The 23,946-nt window shown below is 45.6% G+C and overlaps 1 protein-coding gene across 2 annotated transcripts in view; it reads left to right on the top strand.

Annotated features, from left to right (window-relative positions):
* KIAA1549 overlaps positions 1-23,946 on the top strand; it is a 152,088-nt gene that overhangs the window by 108,997 nt on the left and 19,145 nt on the right. For both annotated transcript variants that reach the window (XM_080664907.1, XM_080664906.1), the window contains exons 13-17: positions 3,717-3,922; positions 7,080-7,303; positions 8,587-8,740; positions 17,175-17,489; positions 23,207-23,253. In XM_080664907.1, coding sequence (XP_080521033.1) covers positions 3,717-3,922; positions 7,080-7,303; positions 8,587-8,740; positions 17,175-17,489; positions 23,207-23,253 — 946 coding nt within the window. The remainder of the gene's footprint in view (positions 1-3,716; positions 3,923-7,079; positions 7,304-8,586; positions 8,741-17,174; positions 17,490-23,206; positions 23,254-23,946) is intronic.

Here is a 23,946-nt window from a genome sequence, read left to right as displayed (position 1 = left end):
AGGGATAGAGAGCTAGAAACATCGATGAGAGAGAAACATCAATCAGCTGCCTCCTGCACACCTCCCACTGGGGATGTGCCCGCAACCAAGGTACATGCCCTTGACCGGAATCGAACCCGGGACTCCTCAGTCTGCAGGCTGACGCTCTATCCACTGAGCCAAACCGGTTTCGGCGGATTAGGTGTTCTGAGTATTAGAACACTATTATGATTTGAAGACACCAGAATCCGTACATCTGTACATGGAAATTCGTACATTTCCATGATTTAGAAAGACGGTTTTCTCACTGCAAGCATCACTTGACTTTTAAAACTGTTTACTTCCGTATAGCTAAAATGCTACCATACAGGCATTTTATTGCCTGCATAGAACTTAGCTAAATCCCCTATAAAATTATAAAATATAAAATTATAAAATGATTCTGCATTTATAATCATAGTGCAATGCACATAAAAATCCTTTTTTGTTGCAAGTCATAATAAAATACAGATTAATGGAGTCAGGCGGTTGCTTGAGCCCGTCTGGGACCCTCGGGCATGTTGCCGAGGGACCAACGTCCGCTCTCACCGCAGTGGGTGGCAGGGCTTCCGACGGCTGTCACAGGTCGTCTGGCAATTCCAGGACCCACCTTGCTTTGGAAGCACAGAAAAGGCTGTTGTTTTGGTTTTGGTCAATTCGAGATTGTGCTTTATCCCTTTCCCAGCTGACCTTTTGGGAAGCTGGCTGCACCGTGATGTATACCCTCCCACCTTGATGAGATGGTACACGTGGCCCCTACCTCACAGGATATTAACATGGGTAACAGGCATTAATAATAAGGCAGTGGGCCCTAGCCAGTTTGGCTCAGTAGATAGAGTGTCAGCCTGTGGACTGAAAGGTCCTGGGTTCAATTCTAGTCAAGAGTGTATGCCTGGGTTGTGGCCTTGATCCCCAGTAGGGGACGTGCAGGAGGCAGCTGATCAATGATATCTCTTTCTCCCTCTCCCTTCCTCTCTGAAATCAATAAAAATATATTTAAAAATAGTAATAATAAGGCAGTGGGATTGTATTTACCTATAGATGATGAAATAATATTCTTTAAAAATGGTCTAGTGCTCTTGCATTCCAGTATTCAAATTTCCTGCTCCTCTGTTATTCTCCTTGGTAATTTCTATCATTATATTTTTGTTTTTATTATATTTAAAGAGAAAGGGGTTTTAATCCAAAGTCCCTACTTGCCTTAAGACAGGATTCACATAGCATTAATCTCTGTGTAGGCATTGTGGGTTTTTTTATTTTTAAATATATTTTTATTGATTTCAGAGAGGAAGGTAGAGGGAGAGAGAGATAGAAACATCAAGAATGAGAGAGAATCATTGATCAGCTCCCTCCTGCACGCCCCTACTGGGGATCAAGCCTGCAACCTGGGCATGAGCCCTTGACTGGAATCAAACCCCAGACCCTTTAGTTCACAGGCTGACGCTCTATCCACTGAGCCAAACCAGCTAGGGCTATGCATTGTGTTTTCCATTGGCCATTATTATACAAGCAGTTTTTTGTTTTTGTTTTTGTTTTTTTTCCTAAAGTGCAATGCATAGCAAATAATAAAAATACATAACTGGGAAACTGGGATTCGTGTTTACACATGTATTCATACATCATATACATGACAAATATGCTATGTCTATTATATGTATATGACAAATAAGAAAACCCTCTTTTCAGTCCTTTAGAAGGGCTGGGCTCTGGGCAGTGTGTAAACTTGAGGGTTTTCTGTGCATCCCCTCCTTCTCTGGTTGCAGCTGGTGAATTATAGAGCGAGGATCCGTGACCACAGTGCGGGGGTGGGATGGGCGTGGACAGGAGCCAGTCGCAGGCCTGAGCTCCGTGGTACCCAGGCAGACAGACAGACAGCACAGGGGGTGGGGCCTTTCCTCCTCTGCCCGCCCCCCCCCCCCCGCCCCATTGCCTTCCAGTCATTTGGAGCTCTCTGCACCCTGGCCTTTTTACCATCCTGGAGGAAAGGGACCTCACCTTTAGGTGTCAGTTGGTTAATGGGCTATCTTTTGTGACATTTGCTGTCACTTTATAAGTTTGGGTTAGCAAGGCCAGCCTATCTGGTGAAGCTAATGATCTCCTTATAGGCCCTGTGCCTGCAATTTGAGAAGCTGCCAGCAGACGAGTGGTGGTGCCTGGCCACTTGCATTGCACAGTCAGGGGAAGAAAGCCAGAATTCCAACAGCCAGGCCTCCTAGCTGAGAGATGTGTTCTTTCAGAGTTACGTGCATCATTTCCAATCTCTTGGGGCAACAGATGAATAGAATTGAAATCGAGAGGAAATACAAAACTTACGTAACATTGATGTGTATTCCTTATATCAAATATCAACTATTATTTCTTACTGCTTTGCTTGGCTATGGTTTCATTTTGTTTTTACCTTGAGGAGAAACCTCCATAATTTTCGGTTACGCTTGAGGTTGCAAACCTCAGGCTTTTGTTTGAAAACAGTTTCTGCATGCTTGCATGGCCTGTGATCCATTTAATTTAAAACAACTGGAGGTAACTGTGGTTTATCAGAGTCTTAGTGCGTTTAAATAGCTCCGTGGAGGTCTTTCATCTATTCAGCCCTTCTTAATCTCTCTCCATCTCTTTTTTTTGCCTTCTTAAAATTAAAGTTCATAAGGATTATTTCCTCTCTAAAAGTAATACTCAGAGAAAATCCTTATTACAGAAAATACAAGAAATTGGTGAAAATCACCCATTATACCAAGATTTTGTCTGTTAATATTTTTGTTTCTTTTCTTCTTTCTACACGTTTAAATTTTTTCTTTTTGGCAGTTCTGATTACTTTTAAAAATTTTAAAAAGTTGTGGTAAGTATATATATGCCATACATTTACTCTTTTAATCATTAAAAATTAACTTATTTAAAAAGTTTTCCGGCCTGGCCGGTGTGGCTCAATGAATAGAGAGTCCCTGGTTTGATTCCTGGTCAGATGCCTGGGTTGCTGGCTCTATCCCCAGTAGGGGGCATGCAGGAGGCAGCTAATCCATGTGTCTCTCTCACTGATGTTTCTATCTTTCCCTCTCCCTTTCTCTCTATCTAAAAATCAATAAAAACATATATTTTTTAAAAGCTTTCCCCCTTTTAACTATTTTAGTATACTCTTCGTCTCTTTTCAAAGTGGGAATGGCTTCCCTCCAGGCAGCAGCTTTTCTTCTCATACCTCTTCAACTTAGTTTTCTTTCTGCATCCGATCAGAAAATATGGACATGTTCGTTGTTCATCAGCACCTGCCTGCATGCCCACAGACCCCTTGTCTTGAGCATAATTGCCTTGGCAACTACATCTATGTCATCGCAAATGAGAATGAAGTTCAGAGCTGCTACGCATTGTATACTGTAAATGACAATTGTCGGAGCCGCTTCCGGTTCCTTCCGCCCTTTACCCTTTCTTACTGAAGACTTTGAAATCCCTTTAGGCAAAACTGGGCATTTTTTGGCACAAAGTGTCATAATGGTTTCACATTTTTTCTGCTGACATTTGTAACTTTAATGAGGCCGAAGGAGCCGATATTGAACCCAGATACTGTAAGCTCAAACCCTGCCACGCAGTCGTGATGTGCTTTTGGTCAGGGCCCACCTGTGGGTTCTTTAGGGATTAATCCATAATTTTGATTATTTGCTGTCTCTTGAGGACTTTATATATTTATTTTACGGCTTTTCCTCCTGTTGCAGGGCTGCCACCACCCAGTTCAGGGAATGAGCAGCACTCCTCTGCCTCCATCTTCGAGCACGTGGACAGGATCTCGCGCTCCTCCGAGGCCAGCCGGCGGGTCCCCAGTAAGATCCAGCTGATCGCCATGCAGCCCATTCCCGCACCTCCAGTCCACCACCCTGTCCTGGCCGACCGAGTGGCCGAAACCAACAAAATTAACAAAGAGGTATTTGTTTGTATTAAAAGGTACATAAATACAAAAGCGCACATGCTGATTTGGTTATTGCCTAAAACTGAGTGAAAGTTAGTGTCAAAAGTTTGCTAAAGGTATGAGATGCTGACAGGTATTCTTAATTTTAAAACTATACTCATTTTGCCCTGGCTGATGTTGCTCAGTAGTTAGAGCACCAGCCCAGGCACCCAAGGGTTTTGAGTTTGATTCCCAGTCAGGGGCATGCACCTGAGTTGCAGATTTGATCCCTGGCCTCCGGTTGGGCCGCGCAGGAGGTCACCTATCAGTGTCTCTCTCCCATCAATGTTTCTATGTTTCTCTCTCCCCACTCCCTCTCTCCCTCTCTCCCTCTCTTTCTTTTCCTCCCTCCCTCCCTCCCTTCAATCTCTCTAAAAGTCAATGGAAAAATATCCTTGGGTGAGGATTCACAAAAAAAAAAATTTATACTCAGGTTTTTTTTAGATCAGATACTGTTCAGGGACACGTTAGGTGCATTGGCAGCTGTACAGGAAAGAGACCTGAGACTGCTCTCTGTAGAAGTCCTGCTTCACTCTGTGGCTAGTCTTGGGAATTTGAATTTCTGAAAGATTCCCATCATTTGCAGAACAGAGCTGGCTCACTGTAACTAAACTGTGCAAACAGTATGATTTGTGCTGAATATCTGCTTTCTTTCTGAGAGTTTGGAATTTTGAGACATGTCAGGCAGTGGTGTGTGTGTGTGTGTGGGGGGGGGGTGGTGCCTGTGTAACCAGCCCCCGTTAAAAACCCTGGCTATTGAGTCTCTGACGAGCATCCCTGTTGGACATTTCACATGTGTTGTCACAGCTCATGGCTGGAGGGATGAAGCACATCCTGAGTGACCCCAGTGGGAGAGGACTCTTGGAAGATGGTGACATCCCTCCAGCAGTCCCATTGCTCATTTTGCTTTGTGTCCTTTTGCTGTAATAACTGGGTCTCACGGCTGAGTCCTGTGAATTCTCCTAGAGAGTCATTGAACCTGGGGTGGTCTTGGAACCATAGTAAACTTTGTGATTCCTCATAGATCTGCTCCGGCTCCAAGGCTCTAGATCATTCCTAGCAAAACCCTATTCCAGTGAATCCTGGAAGAGTGAGCAGATGTGCTTCAACCTAAGATGTTGGGAACCAGAAGGCCAGGCCAGGCCACTGTTACCTTGAACTTGAGAGATTTGACCTGGGCTGGACAGTGAGTGGAGTGAATGCCATTTGGGAATGTGCACAAGGCAGCTTCATGCCAGTCAGTTTCCTGCCTCTAAGAAACCCCTACAGCTGTTCAAGTTCTAAGAAATTGGTACAGTTGAGCCCTCATCTCCACTTTAAAGGTGATCCGTACAGTGGATCATCTTATAGAAGTCCTAGCAAGAGTTCTTCGAGTTTCTCCCAGCCACATCTCTTTGGCTGCTTGCCAAGGACGTGACCACAGAATGTGTGCTGTGGGTTCAGGATGGTGAGTGTTGTCCCTTCTCACCAGTGCTTAGGAGCCCCAGCCCTATGCAGCCCAGTCCTAGCCTAGACCCGTCTCCATCAGTCACATGTTGCGTGTGCCTCCGTATCTGCCATGTGTGAACACCTGGAGTGGGTTCTCCACCTGGTGAAAGAGAGAAGAGACGTGCTCCCCAGGCCTGTGGCCTCACAACTTGATAGCATGCATCTCCAATCTTTCTTCTACTTCTTTCTCAAATGTAGTAGTTGATGCATATGTATGACCATAGATAATACAGATTTATTATAAATCAGAATGAAATCAAAACCCCACCTGGGAACTAGAACATTATCAATACTGCTACACTGACCTATACCCTTCATACATCGCAACTGAAATGTTTTCTTAGCGGGAGGTTCTGGTGCAAATTCATAGCATATCATGGTTCTTCTGGTTCTCCTGTGAGGACCTCATGTATTTCAAGGAACAGTTAGATCCTGATAGAGTAAGAGGGTTTTTGTGTTTTTTTTAAAATTCTCACCTGAGGATATGCTTATTGATTTTAGAGAGAGAAGAATGGGGGAGGGAGAGATAAAGAGGAAAGGAAGGAGGAAGGAGGGGAGAGAAAAAGAGGAAGGGAGGGAGGAAGGAAGGGAGAAAAAGAAACAGACATAGATTGGTTGCCTGTTGCACATACCTTGATCAGGGATTGAACCCACAACCTTTCTGGTGTATGAGGATGATGCTCCAACCAACTGAACCACCTGGCTAAGAGGGGCTTTCTTAATTCTCCTGCTGGTAAATTTCCGAGAACCTCATGCAGCTGACTGTCCTTCTCAAACTGTCTCAAAGCAGTATGTGGCTTTTGGTCTACCGCAGCACAGCCAGGGAAGGTTCCATTTTGTCTTGGCCTGCGTCCTGCTCTCTGCTCCCAGATTCCCGGCGAGCCCGTCTGATCTACACGATGAGGTCGCCTCATTGCCGCCAAGCATTCGCCTGCATTCCTGCTTCTGGCCCTCTATGGTGGTGCCTGCATCTCACACCTGCTTCCCATACCCTTCCCCTCTTCAGATCCTACATGCTCCTCAGAACCTAGCGCAGGCCCACAGAGCCAGCGATGACATGTTCCATGCATGTGGAGCCTCTCTTCGGGGAGGAGGGGTCTCATGCCAGAGGGGCTTGTTTTGGTGACACTAGATAATTATCAGTAAATGGGGATTCCGTTGTATAATGCACATTATGTATTTGAATCTGTCGTAATTTAAAAGCCTCACATATACCTTAATTTAAAAAATAAATAAATAAATAAAAGCCTCTAAGGTAGTGATTATTGGGTATGGAAAACATTTATTCTTTCTCTCAGGGCGTACTGTATCTAGTTGTCAGTGCCCTGGGTATTGTCAAAGTGCCATGGCCGATCTCCCAGATTTGAGTTACCTTTGCCAGCTTTGGGGGCTGATCCCATGTTTCCCCCCCTCACACACCGGGCGAGTTTGGGGTTACAGCTTGCGGGCCATGGCAGGTCCCCTATGGCTAATGTGGGTGTGGTTGCTCGTCTCACACCTTTGGGGCCTCCTTGGAGCCTAGGACAGCCGTGCAGGGGGTAAAGAAGGTGGCAGAAAGGCCTTCCCAAAATGCTTTCTGGGCCTGGGCCCCAGAGACCTTCAAGCACATTGCCTTTGTCTGGTTCCCCCCATCTTGCCCCCTCAGATTCAGACAGCACTGCGGCACAAGTCGGAGATCGAGCACCATCGGAACAAGATCCGGCTCCGTGCCAAGCGCCGCGGCCACTACGAGTTCCCGGTGGTGGACGACCTGTCGTCGGGGGACACGCGGGAGCGACACCGGGTGTACCGCAGGGCGCAGATGCAGATCGACAAGATCCTGGACCCCACGGCCAGCGTGCCCTCCGTGTTCATAGAGCCCAGGAAGAGGTGGGGTCCCAGGGCAAGCCGGGGTGCCTCTGCTGTCAGGGCTGCGGTCGGAGGGCCTGTCCATTTTTAAGGGAAAAGTATCTGAAAATGGATCAAAGAGGTTTATACACAGAAAGGCTGTGCAGGCTACTGGGGTGGCTTTGGTCCTGCGTGGGTGGCCCATGTGCGGAAAGGCTGCTTTCGTTCTGCCAGGACCTCCCTGGCCTCGGACGCTTCCCTGGTTAATGTCTCCTGGAAGTCAGTTTTCTGAATGGTGGCCACCCCTCCCTTCCCAGACCCACCTCCCCAGCTTCCTGGGCCTCCACCTCCTCTCCGCCTGCTCCCCTCCAGCATCCTCACCTCTAGGTGGTCACCCACCCGGGTCAGTACAGGTGGATGTCTCATTCTTGTCCCACAGCCACCCTCTGAGTTTTGGGGCTTACTTTCCCCTTTGCCTCTCAAACTCCTGCCCCTACCTAGATGCAATGTCTTTTTTAAAAAAAAGATTTTTTAAAACTGATTTTTAGAGAGAGAAGAAGGGAGAGGGAGAGAAAGAGAGAAATATTGATGTGAGAGGCAAACATCCATCAGCTGCCTCCTCCACACCCCCTACCGCGATCGAGCTCCCAACCCGGGCTGGTGCCCTGACTGGGAATCAAGCCGGCAACCTTTCGGTGCTGCTCAACCAACTGAGCCACACTGGCCAGAGCAACACAGATGCGTTTTCTTAAGCACTGCTCTCAGTTACGCCTTTCTCTGCTAAAAACCTGCGATGTTCCCTGTGCTACCTGTGTGCCCGTGACAGGCGGGGCCACCCCTCCACGCACAGCAGCATAGACAGACCTGCCACTCCGTTAGCTGGTGGCCTCGTTGCCCCCAAACCTTCACCTGCATTTCCACTTCTGGCCCTCGGTGTGGTCGTACCTGCACCCCACACTCTCTTCCCACATCACCCCCATCTGCAGACCCTGTTTGCTCTTCAAGACGCAGCTCAGGCCCCATGTAGCCAGTGATGGCTCAGTAGCTCACACTGACCGCTCCTTTTCTGCGTGTCCGTGTAACTGACATCCTGAGTATGTGCTGCCTTGGGTTGCTCTGTGTTCCTTGTGTTGCTGTGGTCTGCCCAGGTAGACACTGAGCTTCCTTGGAGCCGAGACTGTCTCTTACACAGTGTTTATATCCTGTGGGTGTTTGCTACAGTGACCAGCTGTCATAGGTGCTCAGAAAATGCTTGGCGTTTAGTTGCTAAGCCAGTGGCAGGAAGGTTTCTTCCCTCTGAAGGTAACCTCCCGTTTCCCCGGCAGCTCGCGGATAAAACGTTCTCCTAAGGCCCGCCGGAAGCACCAGGTCAACGGCTGCCCCGGAGACGCCGAGAAGGACAGGCTCATCACCACAGACAGCGACGGCACTTACAAAAGGCCCCCCGGCGTCCACAACTCCGCCTACATTGGTTGCCCAGTGCGTAACGCTGACCCTTCCTTCTGGAATCCGTGTTGGGTGGCTCTTCGGGCGGAGAACGAACAGTGGGGCTGCGCTCTGTGTGGGGTTGATGCCCAGTGGCTGACGCTCCGGGGCCAGCTGGGTTGGAGGCATGTGGGGAGGGGAAGGGGAGGGAGGGGACTGCTCGTTGGAGGGCAGGCTTCAGTCCTGTAAGCCAGGGGGCTGCTGGCTGAGCCCTTTCTGTCTGCGAGCCCCTTCCTCTTGGGCTTTAGCGTGGGCACTTCTCAAGGTTAAGTGGAACACAAAGAAGAATATCCAGAAGGTTGTTTCTTATCCCCTGGGCCAGAGTGCTCCCTGGGTTTCTTGTTGATAGAAAGGATATTTAGGGTTTTGTCCCCCCCTTCTGTTTCTAGAGTGCTAAGAAGATATATTTGCTCATTATATATATATATATATATATATATATATATATATATATATATATACACACACACACACACATATACATAATATACACATATATTTACACATGTATATACATATATAATTTTAGTATATATGAAATTTTAATATATATCATTTATTTTCTTCTATCTTCTATATATATATAAAAGCCTAATTTGCAAAGTGTCCCCTTGGGAGTTCAACCAACCAGGAGTTCCATCGCTTGCTATGATGTGCGCTGACCACCAGGGGGTGACGTGGAATGAAGGAAGGCCCCAGCCGGCAGCCAGCAGCCAGGGAAGGGAGGCCCCGGCCCACAGCCAGCAGCCACTAGGGACCCTACCTATGCATGAATTTTATGCACCAGGCCTCTAGTGTACATATATATAAAATTTTATATATATATATATATATAATTTTAATGGGAGAAAGAGCTTACTGGAAGCTAAGAAATACGGGTTTAAACATTTCTTTCAAGCAGAAAGGGCACAGAGAGAGTTGCTTGAAGTGTAAAAGGCTGACATTGATAGCATTAAGACACACACACAGACCCCATTGAGTAGGAAGAGAGGGCCAGCCTCCCTGAGGAGCCGTGAGAAATATAGAACAAAGGCATCCAAGATGGAGCCTAGGTGTGGACGCCTGCAGCCTCACGCCAGGGTGTAGCCCTGTATTGTTATACTAGCCCCTCCGCCTGCTCCCCCCACTCCCCCCGAGGCTAACGTACACAGCCATCCTTGTGAGGAGGGAAATCAGTAGTAAACACATCCTTGAAGAAGGAGGTACATGGTCCCTTTACATAGGGCTTATGCAGCCAGCCATTTATTTGAGTTTTATATTTTGTCTCCTAAATTACACTAAAAACTAACACTGCCACACACTAATATAGTTATATAAATGTGCCAGACACCATGCTGACACTGGGCCACCTGCACTGGCGTCGTGGCCATCTGAGAGAGCCAGGCTTTCCTTGGGAGTTTATGTGTTTCTAGTGCCCTCAAGACGGACCGTGCCCCTCATCCCTGCTGCTGAGGGCTGGAGTGGTTCCAGGGAGTTGGCAGGTCAACAAGTTAGAATGCTTTGCTCTCAGTAGAGGGAATGGAGTCGGTCCTCTCTGCGTGCTGTGAATGAACCCCCTGGGCCGGGGAACCGTTGCTCGCAGTTCTTACAGTAGATGGCGTTCTTGTGCTGCTGCTTTTGGACAGGCGGCTGTCTGGGCATCTCTGCTGTTTGGTTTGATCTTGGGGAGGGCTGGCCCCTTGGCTCCCTGGAGGGTCATGCGGTGACACTAACAAACAGGAGGAGCGTTGCTTCTCCCCCCTCCACTTCCCTAACCAGTGGCTAGTCCTCTCAGGGGAGCCTTCAGGCCTGATGGGAGTGCCCTCACCCAGTGCCGCGGAGTTTGGTGTGGGGAATGACTGTCTTCCCTTGCTCTCTCCATCTTGCCTTCATCATCCATGACCCTAGGTCAGGTCTCTTTCTTGGCGGCCCTTTTTCTCCTTGCTGTTTTGGTGGTGTTTTTTTATTTTTCATTTTTCACTTTTAGCAGAAAGTGCCCTTCCCTGGAGAGCCACTTCAGTCAGCTGCTCTTCTCCAATGGCTGTTTTCCAAATTCCCTACAATGAAAATCTTCCTCAGATGGACTTCCTTCCTACTCTCTCCCTAAAAATTCTGAAACACATATTTTCAAAGATAACGCCTTTCTTGGAACTCACCTTCTCTTGGGCAGTATACTAGACATATGTGTTTTTTAATTATCTTGATTTTTACACTTTTCCCCTCAAAATATCTCCTAAAGTAAAAAATATATTCCTGGATTCCTTATAACTAAGGTTATGTTTATAATCAGGACTAGGCAAACTATGACTCTCAGGCCAAATCCAGCCAGCTGCCTGTTTTTGTGAATAAAGTTTTATTGGAACACAGCCATGCCCATTCATTTGCATGTTATCTGTAGCTCTTGCTACCAGGGCAGAGTCCAGTTAGTTGCAGCAGAAACTGTATGATTCACAAAGCTTACAATACTTAGTGTCTGGCCCTTTCCGGAAAAAGTTTGTCAACCCCTGATATAATTTGTCATTCAAACCAGACACTTGTGAGAGAGAAAGGAACACTATTAATTGTTATACTGGGACAACAGGCATAAACTGAGGTTGTCCTAGGCCAGTGGTCGGCAAACTCATTAGTCAACAGAGCGGCAAACCGCGGCTTGCGAGCCACAGTTTGCCGACCACTGTCCTAGGCCAACCAGAGTGTATGATCCCTCTCAGAATACCCACAGAGGATTGCAAAATAGGCACCAGAATACATAATCTGTGGTGATTAACAGTGAAAAGGTCCGTATGTTTTTCTGAAGAATGATGGATGAACAGGTAGCTACGCCAAGGAAACACACAGTATGACAGAATGATCAGGTTGCGATTCAGGAGGATGGAATTCAAATTCCAACTCGGGGATCTTGGAGAAGTATATTTTTGTAGATGACGGTTTTGCATTTTTTATCGAGTACCATCTATCTGTGAAACACACTGCTCGCCGTTGAGATCTAGAAAATGAAGATGCCCTGTCTTGGCCTGCAAGTTCTGTAGTCTAGCCGTGAAATGAGGCAACAGGAAGAAATCCAGGAGGCTCTGACCTCCTGGCTGTGAGGCTCTGGGCCTTCCTAGCACGATTCGTAGGGCCAGTGGGGATCCGAGGGATCCCTCCCACCCTCAGAACATCTCTCTCTTGCAATGAGTATTAAAGCCACTCTAAAATTACTAATGGTGAGCTTGGCAGTGGCTATGGCCCTGGACTCCCCTCGAGTGCGTATAAGGTTTCCCCCAGTGCAATCTCCGTTTGGGCTTGTGGCTGTGCAGGTGGCCACAGCGCTTGCTTCCTTGTAATACAGCTACCGTGTCAGCGACTGGAACCACCACCGGGAACATCACCTGTGTCTTTAGAGAGACCCTCTTACCAGTAGGATGTGTTTCCAGACACGTGTTTCCATTTCTCCACCAGGAACTGTTAGCTTGGTGGCACACTACTGACCACAGATTTTCCTATCTGCGCCTCAGGAAAAACCAGTAGCCCTAGCCGGTTTGGCTCAGTGGAAGGAGTGTTGGTCTGGGGACTGAAGGGTCCCAGGTTCGATTCCCGTCAAGGCACGTACCTAGGTTGCAGGCTTGATCCCCGGCCCTGGTCCGGTCACGTGTGGGAGGCAACCAATCAATGTGTGTCTCTCTCTCTCCCCCTTCCCTTCCACTCTCTCTAAAAAATCAATGGAAAAATATCCTTAGATGAGGATTAACAACAACAACAAAAGAGAAAGAAAAACCAACAATGCGGGATGGGCTTGCCTATGGACCTTTCGCTCACCTCCAAAGAAAAGGAACAGTGCCCTAACCGGTTTGGCTCAGTGGATAGAGCGTCGGCCTGCGGACTCAAGGGTCCCAGGTTCGATTCCGGCCAAGGGCATGTACCTTGGTTGCAGGCACATACCCAGTGGGGAGTGTGCAGAAGGCAGCTGATCGATGTTTCTGACTCTCTATCCTTCTCCCTTCCTCTCTGTAAAAAATCAATAAAATATATTTAAAAAAAAAAAAAAAAGAAAAGGAACAGTTTATTCAGTGCCACATCATAAACCAGAGACCCCCCTTTGGAGCCCAGAATCCTTACGTGGAATTCCTTGATGACACATGTCTGTTAGTGGAACGTTTACTGGGTCATTGCAATATTAAAGAAACGGACCTTTGGGGCCAGGGGAAGAGGACAGCCATGCCCCATCTTAGGAGGGCACTTGGAGCCTCAGATTCTGTCAAGAGAATCCAGAAATCTGAGGTTTAATATGAAATTTTCAGATTTATGAAGTAGCGGTTAAGTATGTTTTTAAAATCTCCCTGTGGCTCACCCTTTATTTGACTACACCAGTGGTCGGCAAACCGCGGCTCGCGAGCCGCATGTGGCTTACGAGCCGCAGTTTACCGACCACTGGATGACACTAATGCAGGTCTGGGGGCTCTTTGTGGGTTTGCCAGTTTGTGGAGTGGTTTTCTCTCTGGAGTTAAGCAGTGGCTTCCCTGAAGTGTCTGACGCTGGCATGAGTACTACCTGATTATCCGTTGGATAGGCCGTCATCATTAGGAAGCGTTTTCCAGACAGTTGGCTAAGATAAGGATGTGTCTATGGAGTAAGTGTCTTTTTGTGAGTGACTTGCTGATCCATACAGATACACACACGCCTTCCTCGGCCCTTCAGTAGGGTGACCCAGCCAGCTGAGCGGAACCGTGGGCCAGCGGGCGAGCAAAGCCTTCTGGGTAGAAGGCGTCCACCCGTCCTCACAGAGGGCATGGTCGCCAGCCCGTCCTGCAGACCCTCTTCTTTCTTCAGTGTCACTTGGAATGATCGTGCTATATGGGCGTCCGGAGACACTGGGACCTGAAGGGCCTCTTTCTCCATTGGTTCCCGCTTTGTCTCTTACAGGTTACCTACCAGTAAATGTTTATGACAACAACATTTTGCTCATAAGGCCTATCAGAAAGTAAGATTTAAAAAAAACCCAATTGTGATTTATACCCCTGCCTCTTAAACAAGAGAGTATGGAAGAGAATTTAAAACTTTCTTCTTTCTTTTTTTTTTGGTTAATCCTCATCTGAGGATATTTTTCCCGTTGAGTTTTAGAGAGAATGGGAAGGAGGGAGGAAGGGAAAGGGGAGAGAAAGAGAGAGAGGGAGATAGGGAGACACATTGATTGGTTGCCTCCTACACGTACCCCAACCAGGGCTGGGGATCGAACCTGCAGCCCAGGTGCATCTCCTTGACTGGGAATCGAGACTCTTCAGTGCTTATGCTGACACTCTAACCACTGAGCACACCAGCCAGGCTTATTTAAGCCTTTCTTGATGACTTACGTTATTCAGAGATAACTCCATTTAAAAATTTTTTAATTGATTTCAGAGAGGAAGGGAGAGAGAGAAACATCAATGATGAGAATCACTGATCAGCTGCCTCCTGCATGCCCCCCACTGGGGATTGAGCCCACAGCCTGGGCATGTGACCTTAACTGTAATCAAACCTGGGACCCTTCAGTCTGCAGGCCGACACTCTATCCATTGAGCCAAACTGACTAGGGCGATACCTCCATTTTATTTATTTATTTTTTCTTTTTAAAAAAAATCTTTATTGTTCAGATTATTACAGTTGTTCCTCTTTTTCCCCCCCATAGCTCCCTTCCACCCGGTTCCCACCCCACCCCATGCCCTAACCCCCCCCTCCCCACTGTCCTCATCCATAGGTGTATGATTTTTGTCCAGTCTCTTACCACACGCCCCCCACCTCTTTCCCCCCGAGGATTGTCAGTCCACTCCCTTTCTATGCCCCTGATTCTATTATATTCACCAGATTATTCTGTTCATCAGATTTTTTATTCACTTGATTTTTAGATTCACTTGTTGATAGATATGTATTTGTTGTTCATAATTTTTATCTTTATCTTTTTCTTCTTCTTCCTCTTCTTAAAGAATACCTTTCAGCATTTCATATAATACTGGTTTGGTGGTGATGAACTCCTTTAGCTTTTTCTTCTCTGTGAAGCTCTTTATCTGCCCTTCAATTCTGAATGATAGCTTTGCTGGGTAGAGTAATCTTGGTTGTAGGTTCTTGCAGTTCATCACTTTGAATATTTCTTGCCACTCCCATCTGGCCTGCATAGTTTCTGTTGAGAAATCAGCTGACAATCGTATGGGTGCTCCCTTGTAGGTAACTAACTGTTTTTCTCTTGCTGCTTTTAATATTCTCTCTTTGTCTTTTGCTCTTGGCATTTTAATTATGATGTGTCTTGGTGTGGTCCTCTTTGGATTCCTTTTGTTTGGGGTTCTGTGCGCTTCCTGGACTTGTAAGTCTATTTCTTTCACCAGGTGGGGGAAGTTTTCGGTCATTATTTCTTCCAATAGGTTTTCAGTATCTTGCTCTCTCTCTTCTTCTGGCACCCCCATAATTCTGATGTTGGTACGCTTGAAGTTGTCCCAGAGGCTCCTTACACTATCTTCATATTTTCGGATTCTTTTTTCTTTTTTCTTTTCTGGTTGGGTGTTTTTTACTTCTTTGTATTTCAAATCTTTGACTTGATTTTTGCGATCCTCTAGTCTGCTGTTGGATCTCTGTATATTATTCTTTATTTCAGTCACTATATGCTTAATTTCTAGTTGGTCCTTTTTCATATCCTCGAGGGTCTCACTAAATTTATCAGCCTTTTCTAGAAAATTCTTGAAAAACCTTATAACCGTGGTTTGAACTCTATATCCAGTTGTTTGCTTTCCTCCATTTCTTTCGTTTGTGACCTGTTTCTTTGTCTCCACATTTTCGTTGCTTCCCTGAGTTGATAGAGTGGCTTTGTGTGCTAGGTGTCCTACAGGGCCCATGGCTCAGCCTCCCCAGTTACCGGAGGTGGACACTCTTGGTGCACCTCTTTGTGGGCTGTGTGCACAGTCTTGTTGTAGTTAAGCCTTGATTGTTGTTGGTATCACTGGGGGGAATTGACCTCCAGGCCAATTGGCTGTGAGGATCAGCTGTGTCTATGATGGGAGAACTTCTGTGCTGGAGACACCCTTGTGAGGCAAGACTTGCTTTAGTGGGGCTTTGGTGCTCAGAGTCTGCCCCCTGAGTGTGTCCCTATGGATCTGAGGAGTTGTAATCTGGATGGTCCTACTCTGACCCCTGGGTACACTGGCTCTTGGATCTCCAAGGAGGTGCTAATTTAGCCTCTGCCTGAGGCCACCCATCAGGGGCTATGGAGAGATCTGCAGATTCCTCTTCTTTGTTTGGGTTTTGGAGGTGCCCAGATGAGGCCCAGCTGTGAAGCAATGCAAGCTGCTGTGGGGCCTTGGGCCTTCTTTTGGATGTTCTGGGTCTCTCTGACTCAGCTGCAGTTTGTTAGGTAAGTTTAGATTTCAAAGGACCAGGCCATTCATATGCAAAAGCCTCTGCGCACAGCTTGGATGGGGTGGAGTCTCAGGGCGGAGCAATCAGCAATGACTTCCCGTCAGCCCTGCCCTAAGAGGCCCCCCGGGTCTCAGTGTTCGTTGGTAATCGCTGCAAGCACCTCTGAGAGAAAGCCACCCTTGAGTTTCGCCTGCTGCCAGGCAGTCCAGTTTCTCCCCGTATGAGTCTGGGTCCCCAGAATCTTGCCCAAAACTGGAGTTCAGAGCAGTCGGGAGCTTGTGTCTCCCTCCCGCTTGAAAAAAGACAGCCACGTACTCAGTGCCAGCCCTCTCCGCACGCGCCTCAGTACCTCTGCACTTTACTTCTACACCTCCTCTGAGTCTCAGTGTGCTTTTCTCTTTTCTTCTAGTTGTAGAATTTCCACTCAGCTAGCCTTCCTTTGGTCCGTTTTGTCTTTTAGTTGTAGTTTTGAAGTGGTTGTGCGAGGCAGCAAGTTCAGGTGTTTACCTATGCCGCCATCTTGGTTTCTCTGGTCTGATACCTCCATTTTAAAGACAGTTTCTGAATAAATAATTACTATTTGCTGTTGAAACTATTGTCACAATAGGTATGAAAATTATTTATACACACAGTTAGATTATGGTGATGACCTTTAACTCTTTTGGGGGTGTGTAGGGCTGTTTTTTCTATTGTTAATAGTCAGTAGAGACAGCTTTAGTTTTTGGTTTCTACATCTTTGGAAAGTTGATTGGCTATTTCAGTAAGCTGATTGAGACATCACTTTTGGTTACTTAGAGGCTTTCAATGAAAGTGAATACTTCCAGGTACTGGAACGCATTTCAGACAGTTGGAGGACAAATGATGGTTGAATATTTTTATTTTCTTTCTTAATTCCTGATGCAAATTTTCTGCACCCATGAGAGCTAACACACTCTCCTCAGCTGTCATCTTAAAAACTCTCATGGGTAACCATTTCCTCATGTCAGTAAAGACTGTTCAATTCCATTTTGGCCCTCGATAGAGTTTTGTTTTCGGGTCACCACTGAGGCTCTTGTCTGATTCTTTCTCCTTTGCTGTGTCCCCGCTGTAGTCCGACCCCGACCTCCCTGCAGACGTGCAGACGCCATCTTCTGCTGAGCTGGGCCGGTACCCAGGCCTGCCCTTCCCGGCCCCGCAGTACATCCCGCCCCAGCCGTCCATTGAGGAGGCGCGCCAGACCATGCACTCCCTCCTGGATGACGCTTTCGCCCTCGTGGCCCCCAGCAGCCAGCCCGCCAACACTGCTGCAGGCCCTGGGGTCCCAGCTGGCCTGCCGGTGAACAGCACTCCTTCCCGGGAAGAGAGACGAGCCGCCCAGTGGGGCTCCTTCTACAGCCCAGCTCAGATGGCCAACAACCCATGCAGTGTAAGTATGAACCTTCTAGAATTCTCCAGTCGGGAGCTCTGTAGATTCTTCCTCTCAAATTCCTTCCACTGCATTAGACGCCAGTTGGAGCCACCGTCATCTCTCACCAGGATCATTGCAAAAACTTCCTAATTGGCTCCTGGCCTCTGGTCTTGAGTGGAGGATGCTGGGGTGGTGGCTGACAAGAACAATACTGTTTATTGGTGTTGATCAGGCCAACGAGCCGAGAGGCTAACACAGGATGGATCCTCTGGGCGTCAGGAGGTCTTGGAATGAAGAGGAAGACCTACCAGGAGCCTCTTAACTTGGTCTTGAGTTCTCACTTTCTTTTTCTTACTAATTTTTTTCAATTATAGTTTACATTCAATATTATTTTGTAATGGTTTCAGGTGTATAGCATAGTTGTTAGACAATCACATACTTTACAAAGTCTTCCCCCTTATGTTTTCAGTACCCAGCTGGCACCATCCATAGTTATCGTAATATTACTATGTTCCCTGTGCTGTACTTTACTTCCATGCTTGTTTTGTAACTGCCAATCTGTACTTCTCAAGCCTTTCACCGTTTTCCCAGCCCCCTCTTCTCTGGCAGCCGTCAGTCTGTTTTCTGTGAGTCTGTTTTCTTTGTTTATATTCTTTGAATTCCACATGTAAGTGAAATCATATGGTATTTGTCTTTCTCTGACTGACTGACTTCACTTAGCATAATACTCTGCAGGTCCTTCCATGCTGTTGTAAATGATAAGATTTCATTTTTTATGGTGAAGTGATATTCCATTGTATATATGTACCACAGCTTTTTTTTTTTTTTTTTTTTTTTTTTTATCCATTCGTCTATTGATGGGCACTTGAGTTGCTTCCATAGCTTGGCTATTGTAAATAACGCTGCAAGGAAGATAGGGGTGCATATGTTCTTTGGAATTAATGTTTTGAGTTCTCACTTTCTGACATGAACTGGTTTCCTGCTGGCCTCTACATGTCACCTCTCCCTGCTCCCAGTGCTCCCTGAATTGCTCTGTGAAGAAATCCGTGGCCATTTCCATTTCCCCCTTTCTCATAGGGGATGTATGTGCCTGATCTGCTAGGAAGGCTAAATAGCTCTTGGCACTTAATAAGTTTTTATCTCCCCCCCGCCCCCCGAATAGCCAATATTCAATTTATCTTCAGATTCTGCTCTTTCATTCAGTTCAGGAAAACTGTATTTCTGAAATAATGTTCTTACTCTATTCCACTTATTGGCATCAAGGATAACATTTATCTTTGCTGGCTCATCTTTGTCTTCTCTAACTACCACTTTATTTCTAATTGCTTTAGTCAACCTGTCCATTTTTTTCTCTTTCTTTCTGCCTTCATTATGGTTATCACGGGTCTTTCTCTGGGACGTTAATTTGATTTTAAGCCATTATTCTTTTCCCTTCTAGTTGATTTCTTAGAGTCACAATGACATTATTTTGGTCCTCACATTATTTCCACAGTCTATGGTATCTCATTTCAGGTCATGTTGTTGTTTTATCACCTCATTGTTGAACATAAAAAATAAATTGTCACCCAGCTGAGTGGATCGCTTGATTGGAGCATCATCCCGCACATCAAAGAGGTTGCGGGTTTGATCCCCAGTTGGGGTGCACATGGGAGGCAACCTATTGATGTTTCTCTCTCACATCAATGTTTCTCTCTCTCTCCCTTCCGCTCTCTAAAATCAAACATATTCTTGGGTGAGGATTAAAAAAAAAAAGTCTGCCATTTTTATAGTTCAAATTAGTTGTGGACCCCTAACCGGTTTGGCTCAGTGGATAGAGCAGGCGTGGGCAAACTTTTTGACTCGAGAGCCACAATGGGTTCTTAAACTGGACCGGTGGGCCGGAACAAAAGCATGGATGGAGTGTTTGTGTGAACTAATATAAATTCAAAGTAAAGGAGCGGAGGGGAGAGCAAGAGAACCGGATAGAACAGCCGGATCCGGCCCGCGGGCCGTAGTTTGCCCAAGGCTGGGATAGAGTGTCAGCCTGCGGACTTAAGGGTCCCAGGTTCGATTCCGGTCAAGGGCATGTACCTTGGTTGCAGGCACCTACCCAGTGGGGAGTGTGCAGAAGGCAGCTGATCGATGTTTGTCTCTCATCGATGTTTGTAACTCTCTATCCCTCTCCTTCCCTCTCTGTAAAAAAATCAATAAAATATATTTTAAAAATAATTAGTTGTGGAAAATCTATTACTTGTATTTTCTTCCAGTCTGGATTCTTTGACTTTTCTGTGTGTTCATTTTCTGAAACTTGTGTTTGTTCATTTGTTTATTGGCTCCAGAGTTGCATGCTGTTTTCTTTTTGTCTTCTTTGCAGTTAAGACAGGCAGGTCTTTTCTAAGTAAATCACTTCGATTTGCTAGAATGTGGGTAAATACACCTTTGTGTTCTTCGTATCTTATTGAACAATGATCAGATAAAGCCTTAATCTATCTCAAAGAATTCAGACCCATTGAAATATTTTTTTGTTGTTCAGTTCTATCCAATGCTCAGTTTACTAAGTAATTCTTTCTTTTAAATATATTTTTATTGACTTTAGAGAGGAAGGGAGAGATAGAAACATCAATGATGAGAGAGAATCATTGAGTGGCTGCCTCCTGCATGTCCCATACTGGGGATCCAGCCCACAACCCAGGCATATGGCCTTGGCCAGAATCAAACCTGGGACTCTTCAGTCTGCAGGCTGATACTATAGCCACTGAGCCAAACTGGCTAGGGCTCATCGCAGTATTTTATAAATGCTATTGTTGAATGGTTTTCTCATCGTGGCTGTTATCCTTTTCTATTCAGATGAGAATGATAGCAGTTGAATGTAGTGGAAAATGAGAATCATTGGTTGTATCTGTGCACATCTAATATAATTTCAACATGTTTATAAATTGGTCATAAAAATATTGTTTGTTGCCACGGGGAACCTGATCACCCTTTATTTGCTTCTTCTGACTACACTAAAAACTGCAGGAATGTGGGTTTCAAGGTGCCTTTAGTTACCCCATGAGCCTTTCTTTACCATCTAATGACATTGTTGCCAGCATAAAGGTGTTAGTTATACATTGGTGAGTCAGACTACTTGATAGGTGGTACTTCCGCTTTTCTTAGTAGAATTAACCTCCCTGGACTAGTCATTTAAGTAGCAGGTATGGATCCCCGAGCTACAACATTTACAAGCAGACTCATCCCAGACTCCATCAACCATTTGACTTACCTCTCTTTCTCTGTAGAACTGTTATTCAAAAGAAGGGATGCCCCGACCACTGTGGCTCAGTTGGCTGAGCATCGTCCCATGCACCAAGAGATCGCTGGTTCGATTCCTGGTCAGGGCACATGCCCAGGTTGCAGGCTCCATCTCCAGTAGGGGGCGTGCAGGAGGCAGCCAATTGATGTTTTTCTCTCTCTCTCATTTATGTTTTTATTTCTCTCTCTCCCTCTCCCTTCCTTTCTCTCTAAAATCAATAAAAAATATATTTTGTAAAAACAACAATAAAAGAAGGGATGCCTTAAAGTGGGATTTGTGATGACATAGCTGGTCATTTGCTTACAATTCTATTTGACTCCCAAACTTTTATCCAGGAGTGACCCATTTAAAGTAAATGCCTGACTTTCTGTCTGCAGCATTCTTTTTTTTTAAAGCTTTTCACCGGGGCAAGTAGTCTCTAGAAAAATAACCTTTTCTGACTATGATAGAATTGAAATGCCTAGCACGACTGTTTTTCTTTTAGTTTATCTCTTATTAGACCTCTTGAAATCCTGATAGGTAGACTGCTAAATCTTGATCTTTTTTGTTTTATTTTGTATGTGAATATGTTTTTAAAATATATATTTTTTTATTTCAGAGAGGAAGGGAGAGGGAGAAAGAGATAGAAACATAAATGATGAAAGAGAATCATTGATCGGCTGCTTCCTGCACTCCCTTTACTGGGGATCGAGACCGCAATCCAGGCATGTGCCCTTGACTGGAATTGAACCTGGGATCATTGAGTCCACAGGCTGACGCTCTATCCACTGAGCCAAACCAGCGAGGGCTATGCGAATATGTTTAAAAAATTCAACTGTACTGAAAGCATAAGGGCCACTTCCCAGTCTCAGATTTCCCTTTAATTATTTAGAAAAAGAATTGAAGCTCCTTTGCCCTGTATTCCTCCCTTCTTCCACACTCTTCTTTGGCCTATTTTATCTCAACTGGGGAACTCCACAACATTCTAATCTATCTCTTTCTGCCAAGGGGATAGAAGCGGAAAAGGTGAGGAGGTGAAGTGGTTTGGGCACAGTTTTATGTCTAATAATGCCTTTGGAATCTAGAAGGGGTAGAGCTCATTCGGTCCTTCATGGCATAAGGGAATAGGCCTGGAGAGGTTGGGCAGCTTGGCCAGTCTTTCTGACTCCAGAGCATCTACAAGACAATAGAAGTGGAATTACGGGGGAAAGTTTGGTTTGGGAACCATGGGCAGTGCAGTACTGTAGTTAAAAGGGTGGACTTTGGAGTCAGAAAGACAAATTTAGAGGAAATGTCTTAACTTCTTTGTGAGTTGGTGTCATCTGCAAAACAGAGGCAGTGAGCACTTTTTTAGTGATTACTACAAAATACTAATTCAGTAAATGGCAGCTTTAAAAATAAGGTCTAATATTAGAGAAGGTCCAGAAACAAGGCCTTAGTAACCAAACTTGGAGCTCCTGATTCTGGACAGCTAATTGGTTCAAACTGACTGGACTTGGATAGACTCTCCAGAGTTACTGTTCTGCTAAAACATCTGATTCCAAAATTTTGATTCACAGTCATTGAAAAGAAATGCTGACACAGGAATCTTGTGTATGTTAGGGTTGGGATATGTTGATTTCTTGAGGAATGCAACATAGTGGTGCCATGTTGTTTTAGTCAAAGAGCACTCAGCTCACATTAGCTCAAGGAAAAAGAGTTGACTGAAGGATATAGGGCATCTTATGGAATTTAGGAGCAAGGAGTATGGCTGTGCCTCCTGGAAACCAGAAAACTGAAAGTGCTCATTTCATCTTGAAGAGTCTAAATTCTAGTTCTGTATAGTCTTTCTCTTTTTACAGCGTGGTACAGCATTTGCAGAGTTTCGTTTGAGTGTATTTGAATTGCTACTGGGCACCCATTAGATCACGTGACTGTCATCGCCGAGATTGATAGTCACTTGCAATAGATGTGGCCACTCTGGCCCTGGCCCATGTGGCTCAGTTGGTTGAGTGTTGTCCCATGTTGGAGAGGTCACCAGTTCGATGGATCCCCAGTAGGGGGCATGCAGGAGCCAGGTGACTGATGTTTCCCTCTCCCTTCCTCTCTAAAAAACCAATAAAAACATTTTTTTTAAAAATGTGGCCACTCTGGCCTGTCTTTTTTTGTTTGTTTTTCGGCCTGCCTTTTTAACAGAAGAGACAGGTTTGTAGAGAATAAGCCTATACAGAAGAGCAGGCACAGAAATCCTATTATTTACATTTTTACTAAAAAGAGAAAGGTCTAGAAATTAGTTGTGTATTTTTTTCAAGTCTGGTAGCCAGTTTCCCAAACTGGAACTGCTGGCAGTACGTGATGGCATTGTGCCCCAATAGCATGCTAACTTTTTATGAGAAAATAATTCTCTTGAAAGTTGATCCCATAAACCTGAATTTATAAGTTTGCTGTTCTCACCTCCTAATAAGTATTAACTATTAATCTTCATCTTCTTTTGAATTTCTTCCAGAGATATGACGACTATGGGATGACTCCCCCATCGGGCCCATTGCCAAGGTAAAGTTTTTAGGAGAAAATGTATTAGGATTTCCTCGCATAGGCTGTTTTTCTTTTTTTTTTTTAAATTTAATTTTGTAAATTCATATTTTTTTTTAGCTAATATAAGCAGATACAAAATTCTGAAATGTATTCTCTTGATCTAATCAGAACAGGAGAAAAAAGTTAGAATTTAAGTTCTGCCTCCAGTAATGAGTGACTAGATAATTTTCTGAGAACAACTGGAAAAGTTAGACAAAGTCTTTTTTTTAAAAAAGTATATTTTTATTGATTTCAGAGAGGAAGGGAGAGGGAGAGAGAGATAGAAACATCAATGATGAGAAAGAATCATTGATTGGCTGCCTTCTGCACAGCCCCTACTGGGGGGATCAAGCCCGCAACCCAGGCATGTACCCTTGACTGGAATTGAACCTGGGACCTTTCAGTCCGCAGGCCCGTGCTCTATCCACTGAGCCAAACCAGCTAGAGCCAGACAAAGTCTTAAAATAAAAACACAAAATCCGGAGAGCTAACAGGGCAGGGAAGCAGTACGGGCCGCCATCTAGGAAATCCAGAGGTAGCCCTGCCTGTTGGGCCTCTCTCCCAGGGCCACCTGCTGGTTTTGGAGGAAGCGGCTGAGATGCTGAGCAAGGCTTTTGGCAAACTCAGGAGGCTGGGAGGACAAGGAAGGGAGGCCCTTGTAAACACCCAAAG

Source organism: Plecotus auritus, assembly GCF_963455305.1.
Source record: "Plecotus auritus genome assembly, chromosome: 4".
Classification (NCBI taxonomy): domain Eukaryota; kingdom Metazoa; phylum Chordata; class Mammalia; order Chiroptera; family Vespertilionidae; genus Plecotus; species Plecotus auritus.
This window is presented reverse-complemented; position numbering and strand designations above follow the sequence as displayed.